This window comes from Rhinichthys klamathensis, unplaced genomic scaffold, assembly GCF_029890125.1.
Source record: "Rhinichthys klamathensis goyatoka isolate OS25496 unplaced genomic scaffold, OSU_Roscu_1.1 h1tg000446l_1, whole genome shotgun sequence".
Taxonomy (NCBI): Eukaryota; Metazoa; Chordata; class Actinopteri; order Cypriniformes; family Leuciscidae; genus Rhinichthys; species Rhinichthys klamathensis.
Genome location: NW_026606941.1, coordinates 1664073 through 1682570, shown reverse-complemented (window position 1 = coordinate 1682570; position 18498 = coordinate 1664073). Strand labels below are relative to the sequence as shown.

The 18498-nt window shown below is 41.4% G+C and overlaps 1 protein-coding gene across 1 annotated transcript in view; it reads left to right on the top strand.

Moving 5' to 3' along the window:
- The window catches only part of skila (SKI-like proto-oncogene a), a 32868-nt gene extending 15526 nt beyond the window's left edge, over positions 1-17342 (top strand). Inside the window, exons 3-8 of the mRNA XM_056236474.1 lie at positions 9545-9637; positions 11272-11357; positions 11963-12108; positions 13750-14012; positions 15705-15926; positions 16952-17342. Coding sequence (XP_056092449.1) covers positions 9545-9637; positions 11272-11357; positions 11963-12108; positions 13750-14012; positions 15705-15926; positions 16952-17200 — 1059 coding nt within the window. The 3' untranslated portion in view covers positions 17201-17342. The remainder of the gene's footprint in view (positions 1-9544; positions 9638-11271; positions 11358-11962; positions 12109-13749; positions 14013-15704; positions 15927-16951) is intronic.
- Positions 17343-18498: the final 1156 nt, after the last annotated feature.

Here is an 18498-nt window from a genome sequence, read left to right as displayed (position 1 = left end):
GATCTACTATAGCTTTATCTGATGATATTCTTCTACCCCCTCTTTGAAATACCAGTGCAGTGTTAGTCTTCATGTAACAGGGACATAATAGGAGTCCGTCGTCCTAACTGGGACACCAGCGGAGTCAGTGTCCCTCTGCTCCAGATAAAACCATCTGACTGTGCTAGCTAGTGATTCATCTTAATGTCCTCTTGTAAAACACTGAGAGTGTTGTGATTATGTGCTCACACTGTGGTCGGACTCTCTTTTGATGGAATGCAATGCAGAGGCCACGGTTATCTTGCTTCATCAGGAAAGCTGCCAAAAATGGGTCATGAAGATGCTTCCTGCAGTTATCCTGTGCTTGTGAGGCACTTTTTTAGTATGAAACTGCTGTTTTCGACCCCCGGTTCACCACAATCTCATTAGACTGCATATTTTCCTCCCATTACTGCAGTGCTCTTGTTTCCTAACGCCAAGCTCATCCCAAAGGAAGATGCGTCATTCTGCAGACAGCTCCAAAAGACACACTCACAACACCACTGGGTTGTGATTAATGCACTGGCACGCTACATACAGCTACCTGTTCTGTAAATCTCTCTCTTTTGAATCTCCCACTTGAGACTGTGTTTGCCAAACCATCAGAAAATACAATTGAGGGGCAGGATGCCGTAGGAGAACATTCCCCTCCCCTCCCCTCTCATCTCTTCCCTCCTCTCCCTGCGGAGGCTCTAAACGTAGACTCGCTCTTCTCTCCTGGCTGTATGAGGACAGTCTGTTCCAAGCTTGCATCAAGCTGGGGGATTCCTCAACCTGAACAACAGCACCAGCCTGCACGTTCATGTCTCACTGGAGAGCAGCACACATTTGACTCGCTGTTACAGGCAAAACAAAGGACAGTCGTACGAGATGTCATTGGTTTGATTGACTGTCCATCTGTCCAGTAATTATTGATCTCTAATACAAGACATCCTCTCTATTGATCTCTCCCAGAAAGCAGTCCCACATGTCTGACATACATCAGTCCCCATTTATGTCTTGTCTCAGCATGTATCACCTCTTTAATGTGATGGCAGACTTGAAAATTGAATAGTCATGATTTTTTTTTTATTCTACTGCCATGAAGCATTAGTTCGAAGAGAATGTTTAGTGGAAGGAGGATTTAAAAAATAAGTAATAAGCTTAATAGTTGTTTTAATGTGCTTACATTGATTCTTACGCTATTTGAGCTGTTAAACGGTTTAAATCAATTTTACGGTTGTTTAAGGTGTTACATTGTCATGGCAAAGAAGTTGGGTTTAACCACACAGAAAAGGTTAGTAAGCGATTTATCACACTATAATCATGTTTACATGCATATTATTTTCATCTTGTGGCTATACTTTTGAGTATTTTAATGTTTACAGATTAGCCCATTTACTTCCACTGTAAGTGCCTCAAAGTAAGCCATATCTTTTGACAAGGACAAGGACAATATTTTTTTTTTTGTGATAGTATCCATTTTGTGTCAAATGCTGTCAGCTGAGCTTAACTTGAACCTGTATTGAACCTTGAATATTCCTTTAATGGCAGAGACATTTGAAGGAAACTCTATCATCCCCTTAAAGGGATAGTTCACCCAAAAAATGAAGTTCTATAATTACCCATAATTACTCACCATCATGTCGTTCAAAGCCTGTAAGACTTTTGTTCATCTTCGAAACACAAATGAAGATCTTTTTGATGAAATATGAAAGCTAAAAATAATTGTATACAGCAGGAAAGCATTAAATTAATCGAAAGTGGCAAATTTTCTATTCCAAATAAATGCTGTTCTTTTGAAGAAATATTAAGCAGCGCAACTGTTTTCAACACTGATAATAATAAGAAATGTTTCTTAAACAGCAAATCAGCACATTAGACAACTGTCTGAAGGATCATGTGATCCTTGCGGTTTTACTGTATTTTTGATCATATAGAGAAATCTTTCAAAAACAAACAAAATCCTGTCGACTCATTTGAATGTAGGTTTGTGGCTTTTAACCCTTTTATAGGTGTGCCTTGAGGTTACACAGCTGTGCCATTTTGTCTGTAAGGGCAAATGTTTGTTTATTTTGTCTAAAAAATGTGCCTGACACACCCTGCATGTGATGTTGTCCTGTTCTCCTCTCCTTTATCTTCTGATATGTATTGAGTTTGATTGATGATTGATAGTGTGTGAGGGTTTATGTACTCTGGTAACGGTGTGGATGTGTGCTGACAGCTTCCTCTTGTTGGGAATGGGAAGGACACTGCTCTTCTCCCTTTCTCTTTTTTCAACTCCTTTTCTCTATGCAAAGCCAGTCACTGTGGCCCCTAACAGGCTATGCCATGCAAAATGCATGAGCCGCCTTGTGTAGAGTGAAATTGTGTGTGCGTGTGCGCTGTCTGGGGCTTAAATTCTGCGTATGAGACTCAGCTCTCTGTGGGTGGGCAGTTGCTCGCTCTCTCCCTCGCTCTGTCTCTCTCTTTGTCGGTCTGTCTGTCTTTCTCTCTCTCTCTCTCTCTGGGGCTGTTGAAGATGGCAGAAGTGAAATGCACTGCCAGTTTTATGTGTCAAGGTGCCATGTTTGTGAATCTCCTGTGTAGGGGTGTGACGGTTATTATATAACCGTGAGACCGACGGTTATAGTTGAACACCGTCATTAGAACTCTATAACCGCCAAAACCGTGCTATTAAAATATTTTTTACAAACATTTTTTATCATAGAGAATGTTTAAATACTAATATCAGCTTAAGAGGGAAACGGAGGCTGCTACTGCTGGAGATGATTCGGGAGAGGTCTGTCTGTACTAAAACCTCTTTTGAAAAAATGTATTTGCGCGTCCAAATTGCAAAGTTCATTCCAAAGTTTTTTCGTTAAGGTTTTGTTTACTGTGTGTGATTTATTTAAAACAAAGCACGTTCATTGCAACGTTTGTTTGTTTTGTTTGTTAAGGATTTGTTTACTGTGTGATACATTTAATGGAAATGTATCAAAACCACGACGACGGTTATGTTACGAACCGTCACATTTGACTCACGTCATAACCGTCATCACCAATTCTGAAACCGGCACACCCCTACTCCTGTGCCATGCACACGGTTTAATGACATGCACCTATAGAGACCGGCTCCCTCTCTGCCTCTCACACATCTAACATAATGTTTGTGTAGGCTGGATGCTTTGATTATATATCAGAATATCTTTCATATTTTCCATAACCAACTGGTTGAGACAGGAAAATATCAACAAATAATTAGGCTTAATAACTAGAATTAGGCTTGATTTATGCATTTTTCTTGCCTGTGCTGATATGTTGGGACATTTTTATTTTTTTAAATAACCAGTAGGATTTATTCTTACCTCATAGCCATGAACCAAGATTTGCCACTTGTCAGGGTTGTGTGATATTAGGGTAGGGATACTCTCATTCTAGAGAGCATTTGATTGGACAAAACTGTGATAATGCAGAACAACTCATTAATACGTTGTCTGTATTCGAGAAGAGAAATGCTTATATATATAATTTTGTCAGTTTAGAACTACACTAGCATATAGATTAACCTCAAGGCTAACATACATGGGCTAAAAGCCAGAAAACTAGTACCATTCATGTTTAGGGTTGGTAAGATTTGTTTTGTGAAGTATTACATTTTAAAATAGAATTATAATTTCTAAATACAATTTTCCATTTAAATATATTTAAAAAAATGTAATTTATTCCTGTGGTGGCAAAGCTGAATTGCCAAGTGTCATTAGTCTTCAGTGTCTAATGTTCTAATATCCAGATTTGCTGCTCAAGAAAGGTTTCTTATCATTAATTTAGTCTTTACACTCACTTTTGATCAGGTTGATGGATTCTTGCTGAATAAAAGTATTAATTTCTTTAAAAAAATAAGAAACTTTTTAACAATAATGTTGAATAATGTATTATGAATCCACAGGGTCCTTTAGACCCCACAATTAGACACACACAGTTTGTCTGAAAGGGTTTTAAGTATGCTAGTGCTTTAACACTTTATAACAGCCTGCTAAAACTAAAAAACAAAATATCGAAGTTTGGTTTCAAAATTAATTTAAGGTGTCAACCATCTTGGCCAGTAGTATCAATCATGCACTTCAGTACATTTTTCATTGGTGTTGGTACAAAAAAAACTGCGGAGCAGAAACTCGCTTAGCTGGTCAAAATGGTTCCACACTGGCCATAACCTCCTTCATAATATGGCGCTGAGGTTTACAGCTGCCATGCGAACATCCAGATGTTTGTTTTGTCCTGTCCTCTTTTGTTTTTGCCCTTTTGACCAAAGCTCTCACGGGCTGTGTGTGTGTCCTGCCGAGAGAGGAAGGTCACATTCTGCCCCTTTTGCATCCTACAGAGAGCAGCAGCGTGGGTCGTTTCCAACGTCAGAGTGTGATGACTCTGGATGAGCCCTGACAGCAGCTTCTGAAATGAGCTGGAGGTTGCCCAAAGAACACACTCCTCAGAGACTCATCTCCATCAAGACTGCGTCTGACAATGTCTTTGTGCGTGTGTGAGTAAGTGTGGGTGCGTGTTAGCCTAGCGTAGCCGCGCCATGGGAGGCTTATGTGGTTACTGCTTTTCACCGGCGCACACTTGAGAGTACTCGGTTCTAACACACGCCGTGCATACAGATCTCCCATTCATAGGCCTATTTAAAGCCGCCTGTGTGTAGGAAAGGGAACAGGCAGAGCTCTGTTTGAATCAGTGAAATCTGAGAGCAGGAGAGACCATTCCTCTGTGTGTTTACGACTCTCAGCCCTCTGAGCCGATCCGTGATCACCGGCACAGTATGTTAGTTTGGATAACGAGTGGATAACTCGGTCACCCGTGTGTATGTGTGGCTCTGATCAGGTCGTATGTTGTAGATTAAACAGTGGATGTGTGTAGACGGCTGACGGGAAGGGCAGACAGACAGGCAGACTGTGCACTATTGATGACCACGTCTAGACGGAATGTTCGTCTCCCTCCCTCTTCCCTTAAAAAATTTGCCCTAGGCTGCCAGCCAAATCCTCTCAGGAATGAGCACGTCTGAGCCTGTGTGTTTGATCCCTGAGAGCGTGTTTTGATATTTAGAGGCACGTTGTTTGTTCGGGTTTTTGTGCAAGTGTTTTAGTTTGATTATGAATGTTTGGGTTGTTTTAGTGTATTTTTGTATGATGTGGATTTTAGTACTCCAGTGTGTGAGTATAGGCGTCATAGGTAATGTCAGGAATGCATGTTTACTTTTATATACAGTATGTGCAAAACCATACTGGCCACGAGCACTTCCAAGTCAGCTCTTACTACCGAATTCACTCCTAAAAGATTTAGGTGACAACCAAATTTACATTAATCCACATAATGTTGCCAAAATGTTGCTGTATTCATTCTGGAGTGATTCTGTCTGTTCTAAATACACATTGGGCCTTAATCAAGAATTTGTGTAAATTGTATTCTTGCGCAAGTTGTTACATTTGATTTAAGTAGAGCAATTTACATTTATATTCATCTGCTTGTGTTTCAGGAAAAAGACACACGGAATTATAATTTTGGGGATTTTTATCACATTTAAGTGTCCAACATACTCATATTCACATTGATGATCGATGCTATGTAATATTTTACATTTTTGTTAAAGAAAAACAGGGAAATTGTCACTGTTTTAGATCTCTCTTTTGTTCCGTCTCTCTTCCTCTCTTTATCTCCTTATAGCCCGCATCAAGTTGGCCTACATTTGTCCACTGTCCAGCCCACATGGAAAAGATGCCTCATTAGAATAGCACAGAGCGCACGAGTCCCACAATGCAATGCACGAGACTTTTCCAGTGTGACGAATGAAATGGAAGTAATAGCCGCAGTGATTTTTCGTGACTCATTATTTGATGTGACATTTTTACACGAACTTGGATTACAAATGCTAAACAAACATTTACTTCTGAGATGACAGCTGGACTCCACTTGCTGACTTAAAGGGATAGCTCTCCCCAAAATAAAAGTTCTGTCATCATTTACTCACCCTCATGTCAGATTTTGTTGCTGATTGAAATTTATGATCCAAATCCGGGTATGACAAGCAGTTTTTAAGATTTCAGGATTTCCCCATTCAAATAGATAGGACTTGGTCTTGGATGACCAAAATAGCTGCCCGGAGGTGTTGCAAAATTGGCCGCTTAGTGGACAGACTTTTCTTGAAAGGGACTTTGATAGTATGCAACAAACAACATGCTAGTCTTCCATTCTGAACACAGCCATTGTTTCCAGATTGTAAATGATTTGCGTACTTTTCTTAAGTCAACTTGGCCTATATTTGGTCACCGTGCACCCGGCTCACACATGTCCTCACTCCTTTTTTTCCCCTGTAGTGCTTGCTAATGATGTGTGAATAGGAGACCTATGGAGGGGGTACAGTGAGGGGCCCCAGCAGCTCTCTGTGTGTTTGTGACTGAAAACTGCACGTTTGCGCTGCTTTTTTCGCATTATACACACCCTCTGCCAGAGCTGCAACAGATGGACACACAATCACCCTCGTGTGCCGCCTTTCACACGGATTGTGCTAAACTGTGTGTGTGTGTGTGAGGTGCTTATAAATGAAAAAGCCACTCATGCTCAGTGTCACTCACAGATTCACAAATTAAATGCTTATACACACGTGTACACATAAAAACAGGACAGATATGCATAAAATGGCATTCCTAGGGTAAACACGCGCTCTCTGAAAGGTCATCGCGTATTATGACTGTGTGAGGTTGGCCTAGATAAGATTCATCATCGGCCCGTGCGGCTTGTAATACTACGCTGTAATTCCCCACTTACAGCGTAGCTGATAAAACGTGCGGGAACTGCAAAGACATTGCGTGTGTTTTTTTACTTTTTTCTCGTCAACCTCTGTGGATACGTTGTTTTTTCGTAGAGCTCTGTTTTCGACAGGGGATCTCCATAGTTGGTAATAGTGATGTGGTCAGGCTTGTACATGTTACAGTCTTTATTGTCAGAGCCAAAGTAGAATTTGTGTTTGTGTGTCAGTGACCTCATTATGCCCATTTCGAGGGAAAACACTTGAATTTGATGAAGGTTTAAAGTGTTCTGTTAGACCTAGCAGGTTGTTTTGGTGCTGCTCAGGTTAGCGAGCTGACGTGGGCGTACGGGAGATCCGGGGCCAAAAGGAAACAACGCAGACCCTAGTACTGAAGAACGAATGGTGTGTGCGTACGAACATGCATTCTCTGATGGGTTAGGAGCAGCGGTGGTACGTTTCAAATGAGCGAGCTGCAGGAATGCTAACTCCCACCGTTGTGAGCTGTCTTCCTCTCACACACACTTTTGCAGAGTTTTGCATATCACATATGCTTGTGACAAACAGGCTTTGCATCCTCTGGGTGTTTGTGTGTTCTTGTTCTGATTGCATGTCGAGACGTGAGGGATTTGTGTTAGTTACATTTGTCAACGATGCACAAGTAAATAGTGTTACAGAATATGATTGTGTGTGTGAGACTTTAACACACTAATTAAAAAGAGATTAGAGATGGCTGAGGTGTTGCGTCCCTGGAAGAGAGCGCAGAGAGAAACTCATAACAACCTGATCCGCAGGATTTGGGTTCTTGAGTGACTTAAACGAGAAATAACCGTTTGAGAGAAACTGTCATTTACAAACTGTGTACATTACAATGGCCTTCTCAGCAGACGCTTTCTTACCACATTGTTTATATTTCACGTCATTTATATATAGTGGATTTATGTCATGTATCTCATGTTTTTGCGTCTTGAGAGCATGAGACACCTGTTCCAGTGTAATTTTCTTATGTCCTTGAGGGGAACAGAGCAATAACTCTCAGTAAACACTAAACAGCGCCCACAGCTTTCGCACAACTATCACAATCACTGCTCGCACCGTGTGCTGCAGGCCAGCTAGATAAATCCTTGTTTTTGTGTTTGTTTTGCTGTAAGGTCTTGCGTCAAGGCTGCACTGCATCTAGCATGTGATACAGCAGATTGGAAGCTCTAATATAAACCAGTGTGTGGTGTCTCTATGGTGGTTCAAAATAGCGTACTACTTGTGTACTTTCTGCAGTGTAGAATGTATATATACTCTGCATAATATGCTAATTTTCAGTATGCGCAGAATCCCCACATGACCTAATATAAAATGTACTGTGTCGTACTGTATCCCCAATGCCATGCACTTGATTTGACCTTATATTTTTTCAGTATGATGAATGAATTAAAAGTAATATCCTATTATCTTTTTTTATGACTGATTATTTATTATTTGACTGTCAAGACATTTTTGCACAATTGTGGATTACAAATGCACAATGTCTATATTTATTTTCTTTATCTCCACTTGATGAATATTAATTATATATATATATATATATATATATTATATATTATATACAGATTAATTAACCAAGTAAAAACTCAAAATATGAAAAAGGACACTAAGACCCTACAATATTTTCATTTTTACATATTGAAAGGACATGGAACTTCTATGAACTCTGCCTTACATTTGTACTATCTGTTTGAGTATTTTTTATGTTGTTGCAATAAAAAAGGGGAAAGTATAGTATGTACTATTTTCATACAGTATATACTGTGCAGCATGCTAGTACTCTATTCCAAACATAGCATATTGAACCAGGTTTAAACATTAGAATTGCATACTTGGCTCTCGAGAGATGAGAACCCACAACGTGAAGGAGACAGAGTGGGGACTGTGTGATTGCATGTGTCACGGGTGAGGAGGGAGTGTTGGCTGGGCCTTGAAGTGTGGAGAGATGGGCCGGTAGACATAGTGTGTGCGCTTGTCAAGGTTAGACAGGCTCACCACTGCAGTGTGCTCATTGTTTCTGCCCCCCTCGGCAGCTGCCCACCCCTCCCTCATGCTGCAGTCCTCTTCCCTCAAGAAAAACAGCCCTATCTCCTACACGCACATTTTTTTGCGTTTAGCGCCGATGTGTGGGGTTGCCATGTCACCCCACCACCGTACAGCTGCTTTATGTTGTGCGACGACATCGCCATTCATTATTCAGCCTACAGGAAACAGGAGATCCCATAGTTCCCATAGTCTGCAGGAAGTTGTAATTTACTCCAGATAAAACATGTTTCTTCCTCCTCTGGCACCCACCCAACCACTACTGTTAGTGTCTCTGTGATGGAGGGACGAGGATGTGCGTTACACTTTCTGTTTTGCTCTGCCAAATAGAGGATGTTACGGATTATAAACATTAGAAACGCACATATGAATCTTCTGAAGAGAACTGCTATGTCAGATGAGCGTAAGGTCTCTTCCCTTCTGTGTCAGCTATATTAGTCTCTGTCTGTGTCTGATAACCATCAGCACTGAGCTTGCCCCCGATTCATGCTGTGTGACTAGCGCACATATGCACAAGCCCTGCAGCGTGTTTGTTGAATACGTTTAGCAGAAGAGGTGACGGACAGATTGAGTGTGGTGATTTGTGCACAAGCTCTCTGATATCAGATGTATTGCGTGTCTGAACGCTTGCAGCTAATTTGTGAATAAGGTTGTGCTCATGAAGCATGTGTTTGTGTTTTCTCGCAGAAGGTGGTGGATGACGACAGTCACGGGAGGAAGTCCAGCCCTGCACTCTGCCCACCTAACAGCAAGCTGTCTGATAACGTCCTGGAGAAAAAGGTACTGTCTATGTTACTGCATCGCTTTACCCCAAAGTTCCTTTAATGCAAGGCTACTCGCAGGCATCTTGGCATCTTTTCTATCTTCTTTCTATTTTCTCATGTCTTCTTGAATATAGACGATCTCTAACTCTGCTTAGTATGAAAGAACAGTTAAATCACTTATAATCTGACATAAATGGTTTAATAAATTTAGTTTCTTTGAAATAAACTGTATTTGTACACAACTAAACAGCCTCCATATATCTCCAAATTAATTCTTCAAGTGGTCCGTATCCTCCTTGCCTCTGTTTACACGCAGGCACATAACGGCCTCCCCATTCATCCACACACACCCTCTTCATCATAGAGTCACAGCCTCTCACTATCTTGCTCACTCATACTCATTACAGGCCTCAAAACTAACCTCACCCTTCCTACCCACCCCTAGACAACTCCCTCATTCACACCCCTTCCTCTCGTTCTGTCTTTGACTCACTCAGTCTTTCATTTCATTCAGAAATATCTAACTGCACATACACACCAGAGACCCAACAGTCATCCTTCCTATTTTCATTCCGGGTGTTCTAATCACAAGTGGGCAGGGCCAGGCGTAAACAGGCTCCAAACTGTCTCATGCAAACCATTTTGAGTGGAGGGCCTTGTTTATTATTAACATGCACTAACTTTTGAAAGTTCAGGGTTGGTAAGTTATTTTTAAACGGTAATATGGTGAAATATTATTACAATTTAAAAGAACTGCTTTCTATTTGAATTAAATGTAATTTATTCCTGTGATGGCAAGGCTGAATTTTCAGCATCATTACTCCAGTCTTCAGTGTCACATGATCCTTTAGAAATCATTCTAATATGCTGATTTGCTGCTTAATAAACAATAAACCCTTTTTTTTTAAAGAATCTTTGATTAATTAAACATTTAAAAGAACCGCAATTTAATTTGTTTTGTTTTTTAGAACAAGGTAAATGTCTTTACTGCCACTTTTAATCAATTGAATGCATCCTTGCTGAATAAAAGTATTGTTTCATTAAAAAAAGTTCAAAACAGATAATGGTATTGTACATTAAAGTCCATTAAGATTTTCCACCTTTGAGCTAGTAGTGTAAATATATTCTTTCAAAATCCCTTAACATGAGAAACATCTGAGACACATTTTCAAAAACAAGGTGTAAACAGAGCCTCACTTTCCCCCAGTACAGTTTACCAAGCATTTACATCAAGTCAGAAACCCACCCGGGCTGTTTCACTAAATGCTTTCTTTCTCTTATCCTCTTCATTAATGCTCTGTCAACCTCTGCTCTGTGGCCACTGATGGATGAGCTCCTCTCATGCATGCATGATATTACAGCAAGATGTTTGTACTGCTCTCTTTGTTTACTCTGCTTCAGGCATCCTCACTGCCCTCACCAAGTTTCCCTCTTGTGTTTGTACATTTTTGTGTAATTATTGCTGTTCAGCTGCTCCTGCGCAAATGCTCTTGATGATCTGTGTGTAATGAGACCTTAAAGAACTTCTGTATTATTCATGCACAAATGTGTATACATGTATTTTAATGCAGCTCAAACAGTCCATTTCATATTCAAACGGCCTTAAAGTGCTTCGTTAATATTGATAAGCTCTTGTTTTTGTGTGCACAGGGAAACTCGCAGTCTTCACTGGTTTTCAGTCGACTCTTTCCCGATATCAAAGAGGAACCAGGACACTGCCCCATCGTCCACCCGAGGTATGGCCTTTTTTCCCCATCATTGCCTTTTGACCTGGGCCTTGTTTAAAGATTTCAATAGGAAGAAGCAAGTGCATATGATAAAATGGGCAAAATTCCATAGATGTCATATACACTGAATCTAGGGATGAGAATATCCTAGAAACCTGGGTTCTTTTGATTTTGGCCTGTACGAAACACCCTTAGCAACCACTCAGGACACCCTAACAACATCATAACAAATCACTGGCAACCAATAACCAAAGGGCATTGTGATGGCATTTTCACCACCCATCTTTTCAGACAATGTAAAAATGTATTTAAAATGTATACGGTATTTGCAAACCTCATTGAAGAATAAGACACATGACCTGAAGGCTTGGAGTCAGTCGACAAGAAAAAAAGTCATTGCATTGCAACACTTCAGCTAGACCCTATTTTTTTTTTTAAATGCTAATTTATTTCCAGTCTAATCTGATTATTGCAATTTAGCTCTGTAGTGCATCATTACCTGCTCAGCTGTACGTGTGAATGGCTTTCTGAGAGCAACAATTCTCCTGTTATTGCTGGAGTTTTCAGTTTCAGTGTTGTATGTGCACTAATCTGAGGGTTTGTTATGTTTGCAGTTACTACCTGTACACGTACGATAAGATGGTGGCCCCTAACGTGTCCCTGCAGAAGGAGGCAGAGGTGAGCCATGAGGTTCTGGGGGCCCTGCTTAAACAGCACTACAGCAGGAGAGCACTCACCCACGACAGCCAGCCCAACACAGGTCAGTACACGCACACTATTTAGTTATCCTAGTCAATTATTCTACATGCATGCATAAAATGTACAAGAATGATGAGGTGAGATGTTTATGGACATGTATGTGGTTGACTGACTCAAAAGGTGAGGAGCTGCTGAAAGTGTCTTGCTAATGATTAGTACAGCTCACATTTTGTTGCCAGTGAAGAGAGAGAGAATGAAAAGAGGCCGCTGTCGTGTGAGTGTCAGAATCGCTCTAGAGTAGAGTACTGGGGGAGGGGTTTCCATTCTCCTCCGCAGCACACCATATTTCCTCACGTCCTCCTCCTGCCTGTCTCTCTCTCTCTTCCTTTCTCTCTGTGCCTCACTTTTCCTTTTCTACACTTTTTGATCCTCTTCAACCCCTTCTGGCCCACCACTCACCTCTCTGTCCTTACTGCTTTCTCTCTCTCTCTCTCTCTCTCTCTCTCTCTCTCTCTCTCTCTCTCTCTCTCTCTCTCTCTCTCTCTCTCTCTCTCTCTCTCTCTCTCTCTCTCTCTCTCTCTCTCTCTCTCTCTCTCTCTCTCTCTCTCTCTCTCTCTCTCGTCTCCCCTTCTTCTATGTGTCTGTTCTCCATCCTGGCTCCCATTTTCTCTCTCTTCTCAGTCTGTCTATCTTTCTTCCCCCATCTCTCATCCTCAGTTGTTTCTCTTTCTTCCATGTACCCGTTCTCCGTTCAGGCTCCCAGTCTCTCTTCCTCCATCTCTCGTTCTCAACCTGTCTCCCGACTCTCTCCTTTTATCTCTTTCACTTTCTTCCTCAGCTCTTTCTCAATCCGTCTCTCTTTCCTTCATGTATTTGTTCTCCATCCAGGCTCCCTCGTCTCTGTTTCTTCATTTGTTTTTCTTTCTTTCCTGAGTCGGTATTTGTTTTGTTATATCCACTCATTTTGTCATACTGCCTCCTCTGTCTCTCATTTCTTTTTCTTCCATGTATCTGTTCTCTATCCAAGCTATCCTTGTCTTTCCTTCCTCATCTGTCTCTCTCTTGTTCCCTCTTTTTTTGCTTCTATCCAGGATCCCCCTTTCTCTTTTCCATCATCCGTCTGTCTTTTGTCTATGCACATTTTCTCCATCCCGGCTCCTTTTTTTCCTCAATCTGTCTCTCTTCTTTCCATGTACTCGTTCTCATCCTTGCTCCCCCGTGTCTCTTCCGTCTCTCGTTCTCCATCTCTGACTCATTCTTCTGAGTGTGACAGACAGGTCTTAGTCACAGTAGAGGCTAGCAGCAGAGCGAGGCTGTTATTCGGCTCTGTAGTGCCAGACCTGCAGCCTGCCTGTCCTACATTTAAATGAGCCGTATCTCTCACACACACACTCTTTCTCTCTCAGTCCCTCTGGACTCCCGTATTGCTCATCTAAACATACATGCTAGGCAGCTGCGGTTTGCCTGGTTCAGGTGATTTGTATGTCGAGCCTGTGTAGCACCTTAGCAGCACTAAAAAAATGAAAATCTCCACTTTCCACTTGCCTCCCATTTTTGTGTGATACGTCCAGCCCTTCCCCTCTATGCTGACCTTCAAAAAGAGACACCGACAGAGAATTAGTCACAGACTTTCAGCACACGACAGATAAGGTGTGTGTGTGATTGCGTGAGTGTGGTTAACTCTTTCTTCCCTTTCCCTCAGATCTTCCCGCATCTCCTTCCTCTGTCGCAGAGGAGGCCAAATCCCACCACGCGGGCGAAGCGCACGAGCGCCGCCAACCTCCTCCGCCAGTCGCCATGGAGACTAGCTCGGGCGGCAAGCAGCACGCCCCCATTCCCACGGCGGGAAAAGACAGCGGAACAGAGGACGACAAGGACAGGATCATGCTGGAAATTGTGCAGATGTACCGGCGGCAGCAAGAGAAGCTCAATTCCACCCTTCAGAAACAGCTGCAGCTGGAGATGGTGAGACATATCCCTACCTAAATCATCCCTACCTGAGAGACAGAGGCTCTGTTCCAAACTCTAATGAGCTGGCTCTGTGTCTGCTGTCTACATAGGCAGCAATCTTCTAAGGATGCGTTATAACTCATAAGTAACTTATTGGCTTCGTACTCTTGACTAATGCTCACAGTTGATTACAATAGAGACTGATGTTAACATGTGCTAACAGTACAGTACTCTAATAATGTGTTTAATTAAATATCAATTAAAGGTGACCATATATATATTTAATGTGTAAGACCGATTTATATTTTGTTGGGAAAAAATATTAAGCATGATTTTAAAACGACAACATGATGTTTCTACAATTAAAGGAGCTGTATGTAAGAAATTTATTTCAATTAATCATAAAATGGCCCTGAAATGTCACTAGACATTAAGAAATCATGTACATTTCAAATACTTATATCACTGACAACAGTAGTCTGGCCAGGATATTGTCATTTAAAAAGTGCAGTTGCAGCCCTCAACTGATGTTGATGTTGTCATGTTGTGTTTTGGTCTGATGCTCCACCCTCCACCTATCTACCAATCACGAAGTCAGTAGTGTTGCGGCATCCGGGTTGCCAGCTCTGCTCTAGTTACCACAGCTGCAGCTCGTCACGTTCCTGCTGGATCCTGCAGCCGATCTGGCAACCTCGAGTCAGGGAGGAGGGGGAGGGGATACACCACTCTACAGTAATTTGAAAGTGATTGCAGTACTAGTTTTGGCCACAATCTTACATACAGCTCCTTTAAGTAATTGGCTTTTATGTGGTCACTCGACTAAAGCCTAAAAAAAAAAATAATACCTGGGAATATTACTCTGTTCACTATTAAAGAAAATAAGATAGAACCTTATACAAACCTATTTCTTATTGTTAAAAACTGGAGCTAACGATAGAATACAATCACTGAATAATGCTTAAGAAGGAATAATTAAAGTAGTAATATCAAATTGAGTAAATGTGTTTTCTTAAAGTAATTTTATTAAAACATTTAATTTAGAATAGATGAATTATATCCTACCTTAATACAAGCACCTTTGCACACCCTAGTTTGAAACCCCCTGACCTTAGGTTTCATAAGCACAAATGATATATGGCAAATACACAATCAATAAAATTGTCCATTTTTAATTTTGATGCAATTTTTATCTATACATTTTATACATGCATACACACACTGATGGATAAATATGTGCATATAGAATGCATATTCATAATTATTTCCTGCTGCCATTTTGGATGAAAATCATTAAGCTTGTCGTATTGCATCTGGGATTGCTTCATCCGCAAAATGATTCATGCGATTCTGCCCTAGATTTTGGCCTAAACGGGGATCTTAAAACGCAGCATGATTTTTGCTTCCTCCTTTATGGAGCAGCCACCGTGTCAGGTGCGGGCCTACGATGTCTAAAAATGCTCCTCTAAATAGGCAGCTCACTAGAGGTTTGATCAGAGCCAGGGAGATGGACTAGTTGTGTATCTGAGAAGCTCTTTTGTGGTCCTGTGAAAAGAGAGGAACCTTGTTATATAGTGAGTGTAAAGGTGAAGGCCAGAGCAGAATGGAGTATGTTCCAGTTGAGCTTTATCACCCTTGACTCGTCCACTACAAACCCTGACCTTTGCCACACATTGTTTGATGCATGTCTTGATGTGCGTGTGTGTGTAGGAGCTGGAGGCAGTGCGCGGGGGCGAGGCGGCCAGGCTGAGGGAGTTGTCTGCGGAGCAGCTGGAGCTGCAGAACGAGCTGGAGGCGGTGCACACTGAGCATGCTCAGAGACTGGGGGAGGTGCGGCAGGAGCAGAGACAGCTGGAACACCGACTGGAGCAGCTCCGGCAGCAGAGCTGTGCCTGCCAACCCAAAGAACAGGAGGCGCAGTACAACGCGCAGGTAAACGCGAGAGGGCAGAGCCTATCCGAGTGCGCCAGAATCACTCTGTGATGCAACGATAAACTATACCCAGTGTGAATTATTCCTGTGCCCAATGCAATATGCTGCATGTATCAGCACAGCTTATCTGTGTGTGGGAGTGAATCAGTAACGGGAAGAGAGATACGCACGCACACTGAGATGGAGAGCCAGTGCCTGGCTGACTTGCACACTGGGCCTGATTTCAGCGATTATTTAGGGCAGTGGTTCTCAAACTTTTTAGAGCAAATATCCGGTCTAATCAAATCAGACCAACACACAAGTAGCCTATCCGTACTGCTGATATTACTGCACATTTCTTTTGATCACATACATAAATCTATTAAAATAGACAAATTACCAATTTTTATTTTTTTATTTTTATAAAAAGACAAATTAAGTAACATTTGCATATTGTAATATTTTTACTATTATTTATTTTTCAGAATTGTGTAGAGTATCACATTTTGTGATATGGTGTCATCAGATCTGTTATTTTAAACTAAAACTTAAAAAATCGTTTTGTTAATTTAAATAAAGCTGAAATTAAGTAAAGTAAAATACAAATTCTACGTGAAAAAGTTATATTAGAAATATTTAAAAAGTACATAACAAAATGACTAAACCTTGAACTAAAATAAAAATGAAAGCTAATTCAAAATAGTAATAAGTACTATAAAAGTATGCACATAATAATGAAATAACACTGCATTATATATGAAATTCCTCAACTTTCTGAAAGTAATGACTCTGTTCACGAAGTGAGTCACTGAGGCATTAATACTTGTTGCTTTAGTATAGTTTTATAGTAAAGTGAAGAGAATGCAATAGAGCGACAGAGTAGACAGACGTTTTACTATCACATTCAATTCAATTGGTATTTTGCCGTGGCGCTGTAGATTTGCTCTGCTGCTAAAATGCGATGCAGAAATCACTGAGGTTCAATTTAGTGTTTTCTGAAATATTTTGTGCGTTCCTATTTCTAACTCCTCTCGTTCTGTCTGCAGCTGTGCGAGCTGCGCTGTCGTCTCGAGCGTGCTGAGGCGGAGCGACAGGAACTGCAGGAGGAGCTGTGCAGAGAACGAGAGGCCAGAGAGAAGCTGGAGCTCATGATCTCAAAGCTTCAGCTGCAGATGGCCCAGTCTGGCACCAAGGGAAGCCGCAGCAGTAGCCCTGCTCAGCCCCCGACCCCCTCCGCAAGCCCCCAATCCCAGCATTCCCCAGTTTCACCGGCCCAAGAGGTAACCTCCGGATAAACTCCTCCTGCTCGCCTCGTCTCTCGCACACTTCCACGCCTGTAGCCCAGGAACACGCTTGCCCACTCCCTGCAGAGACAGACAAACACAAGACCTCTGCAGAAAAGAGCAGCTCTCCCATAAACATTTCCCTTTGTGTTCGTTTAATTTAAAGACTTTTCGTGTCTCCTTTTTTCCCCTAAGTCGCCCTGTCCTCAACCAGTTGTCAAGCATTTTTTTTTTTTTGGATGTACATGTTTGTTATAATTTATAGTCGTGCTGAGAGGCTGATGGGACAGAGGAGGTGTTTCTTTTCAGTACTTTTTACCTCCTGTGTCGTTGGGTCAGTGCGTGAGTGCTTTTCCTGTCCAAGCCCTTTGGATACAGGAAACAAAACTGACACTCAGTAAAATACTACCTGTCACACGGAGCCCCAGGATGCCAAACAGCAAGACGCCAATGCCCTGCAGCAGCAAGAAACCACGTGGATGTTTACTTTTTATTTTCATTATGTGTATCACTATTTCTGACAGATTTTTTTTTGTTTTTGTTAATATCACAAAAATATCAGTAAAATATTATTATATAGAATTTCAAGTCATTATGTTTCATTCAAGTGATTCAGAAACAGAGGCGCCCCTGGTTTAAGATCACAATCCTCCCCCTTTTCCTTTCCTTCTCCCCTCCATTTTCTTTCCCTCCGTCTTGAACTGCCTGCCGTTTGTCTTTTCGGTCTGGTGTTGATTATATGTTTCCTGTCTGCACTGCTGACCCTTTGCAGGCTGGTATATGACAAACAACTCAGTTCATTCCTGTGTGATGCAGTCAGCAAAGACTCGCATTCGCCCCCTGCTGGAGAACACTATGATACTTGGCCCGCATTTAATGGGATGGTTGACCCCAAAAATTCTATTTTATCATCATTTACTCACCCTTATGTTGTTTCAAACCTGTATGAGTTTCTTTCTTCTGTTGAACACAAAAGAAGATATTTTGAAGAATGGCACCCATTAACTTCCAAAGTATATTTTTCTTACTACGGAAGTCAATGGGTGCCGTAAACTGTCTGGTTACCAACAAAATATCTTCTTTTGTGTTCAACAGAAGAAAGAAAGAGTTCCTGTAGTGTCAAAGAACTCATTGGTTTAGTTGATTGGAAATGTCAAGACTAAGTAAATCAACATATCTTCAAATAAAGCATACAGTTGACCTTAAATTTGTAAATTTCTTAGTGAATTTCCTCAAGGATCCATTAGTAGTGTAATTGGAGATGTAAAGCATTGAAGGACGTCACAATCTCTCATAAACCATAGCTGATT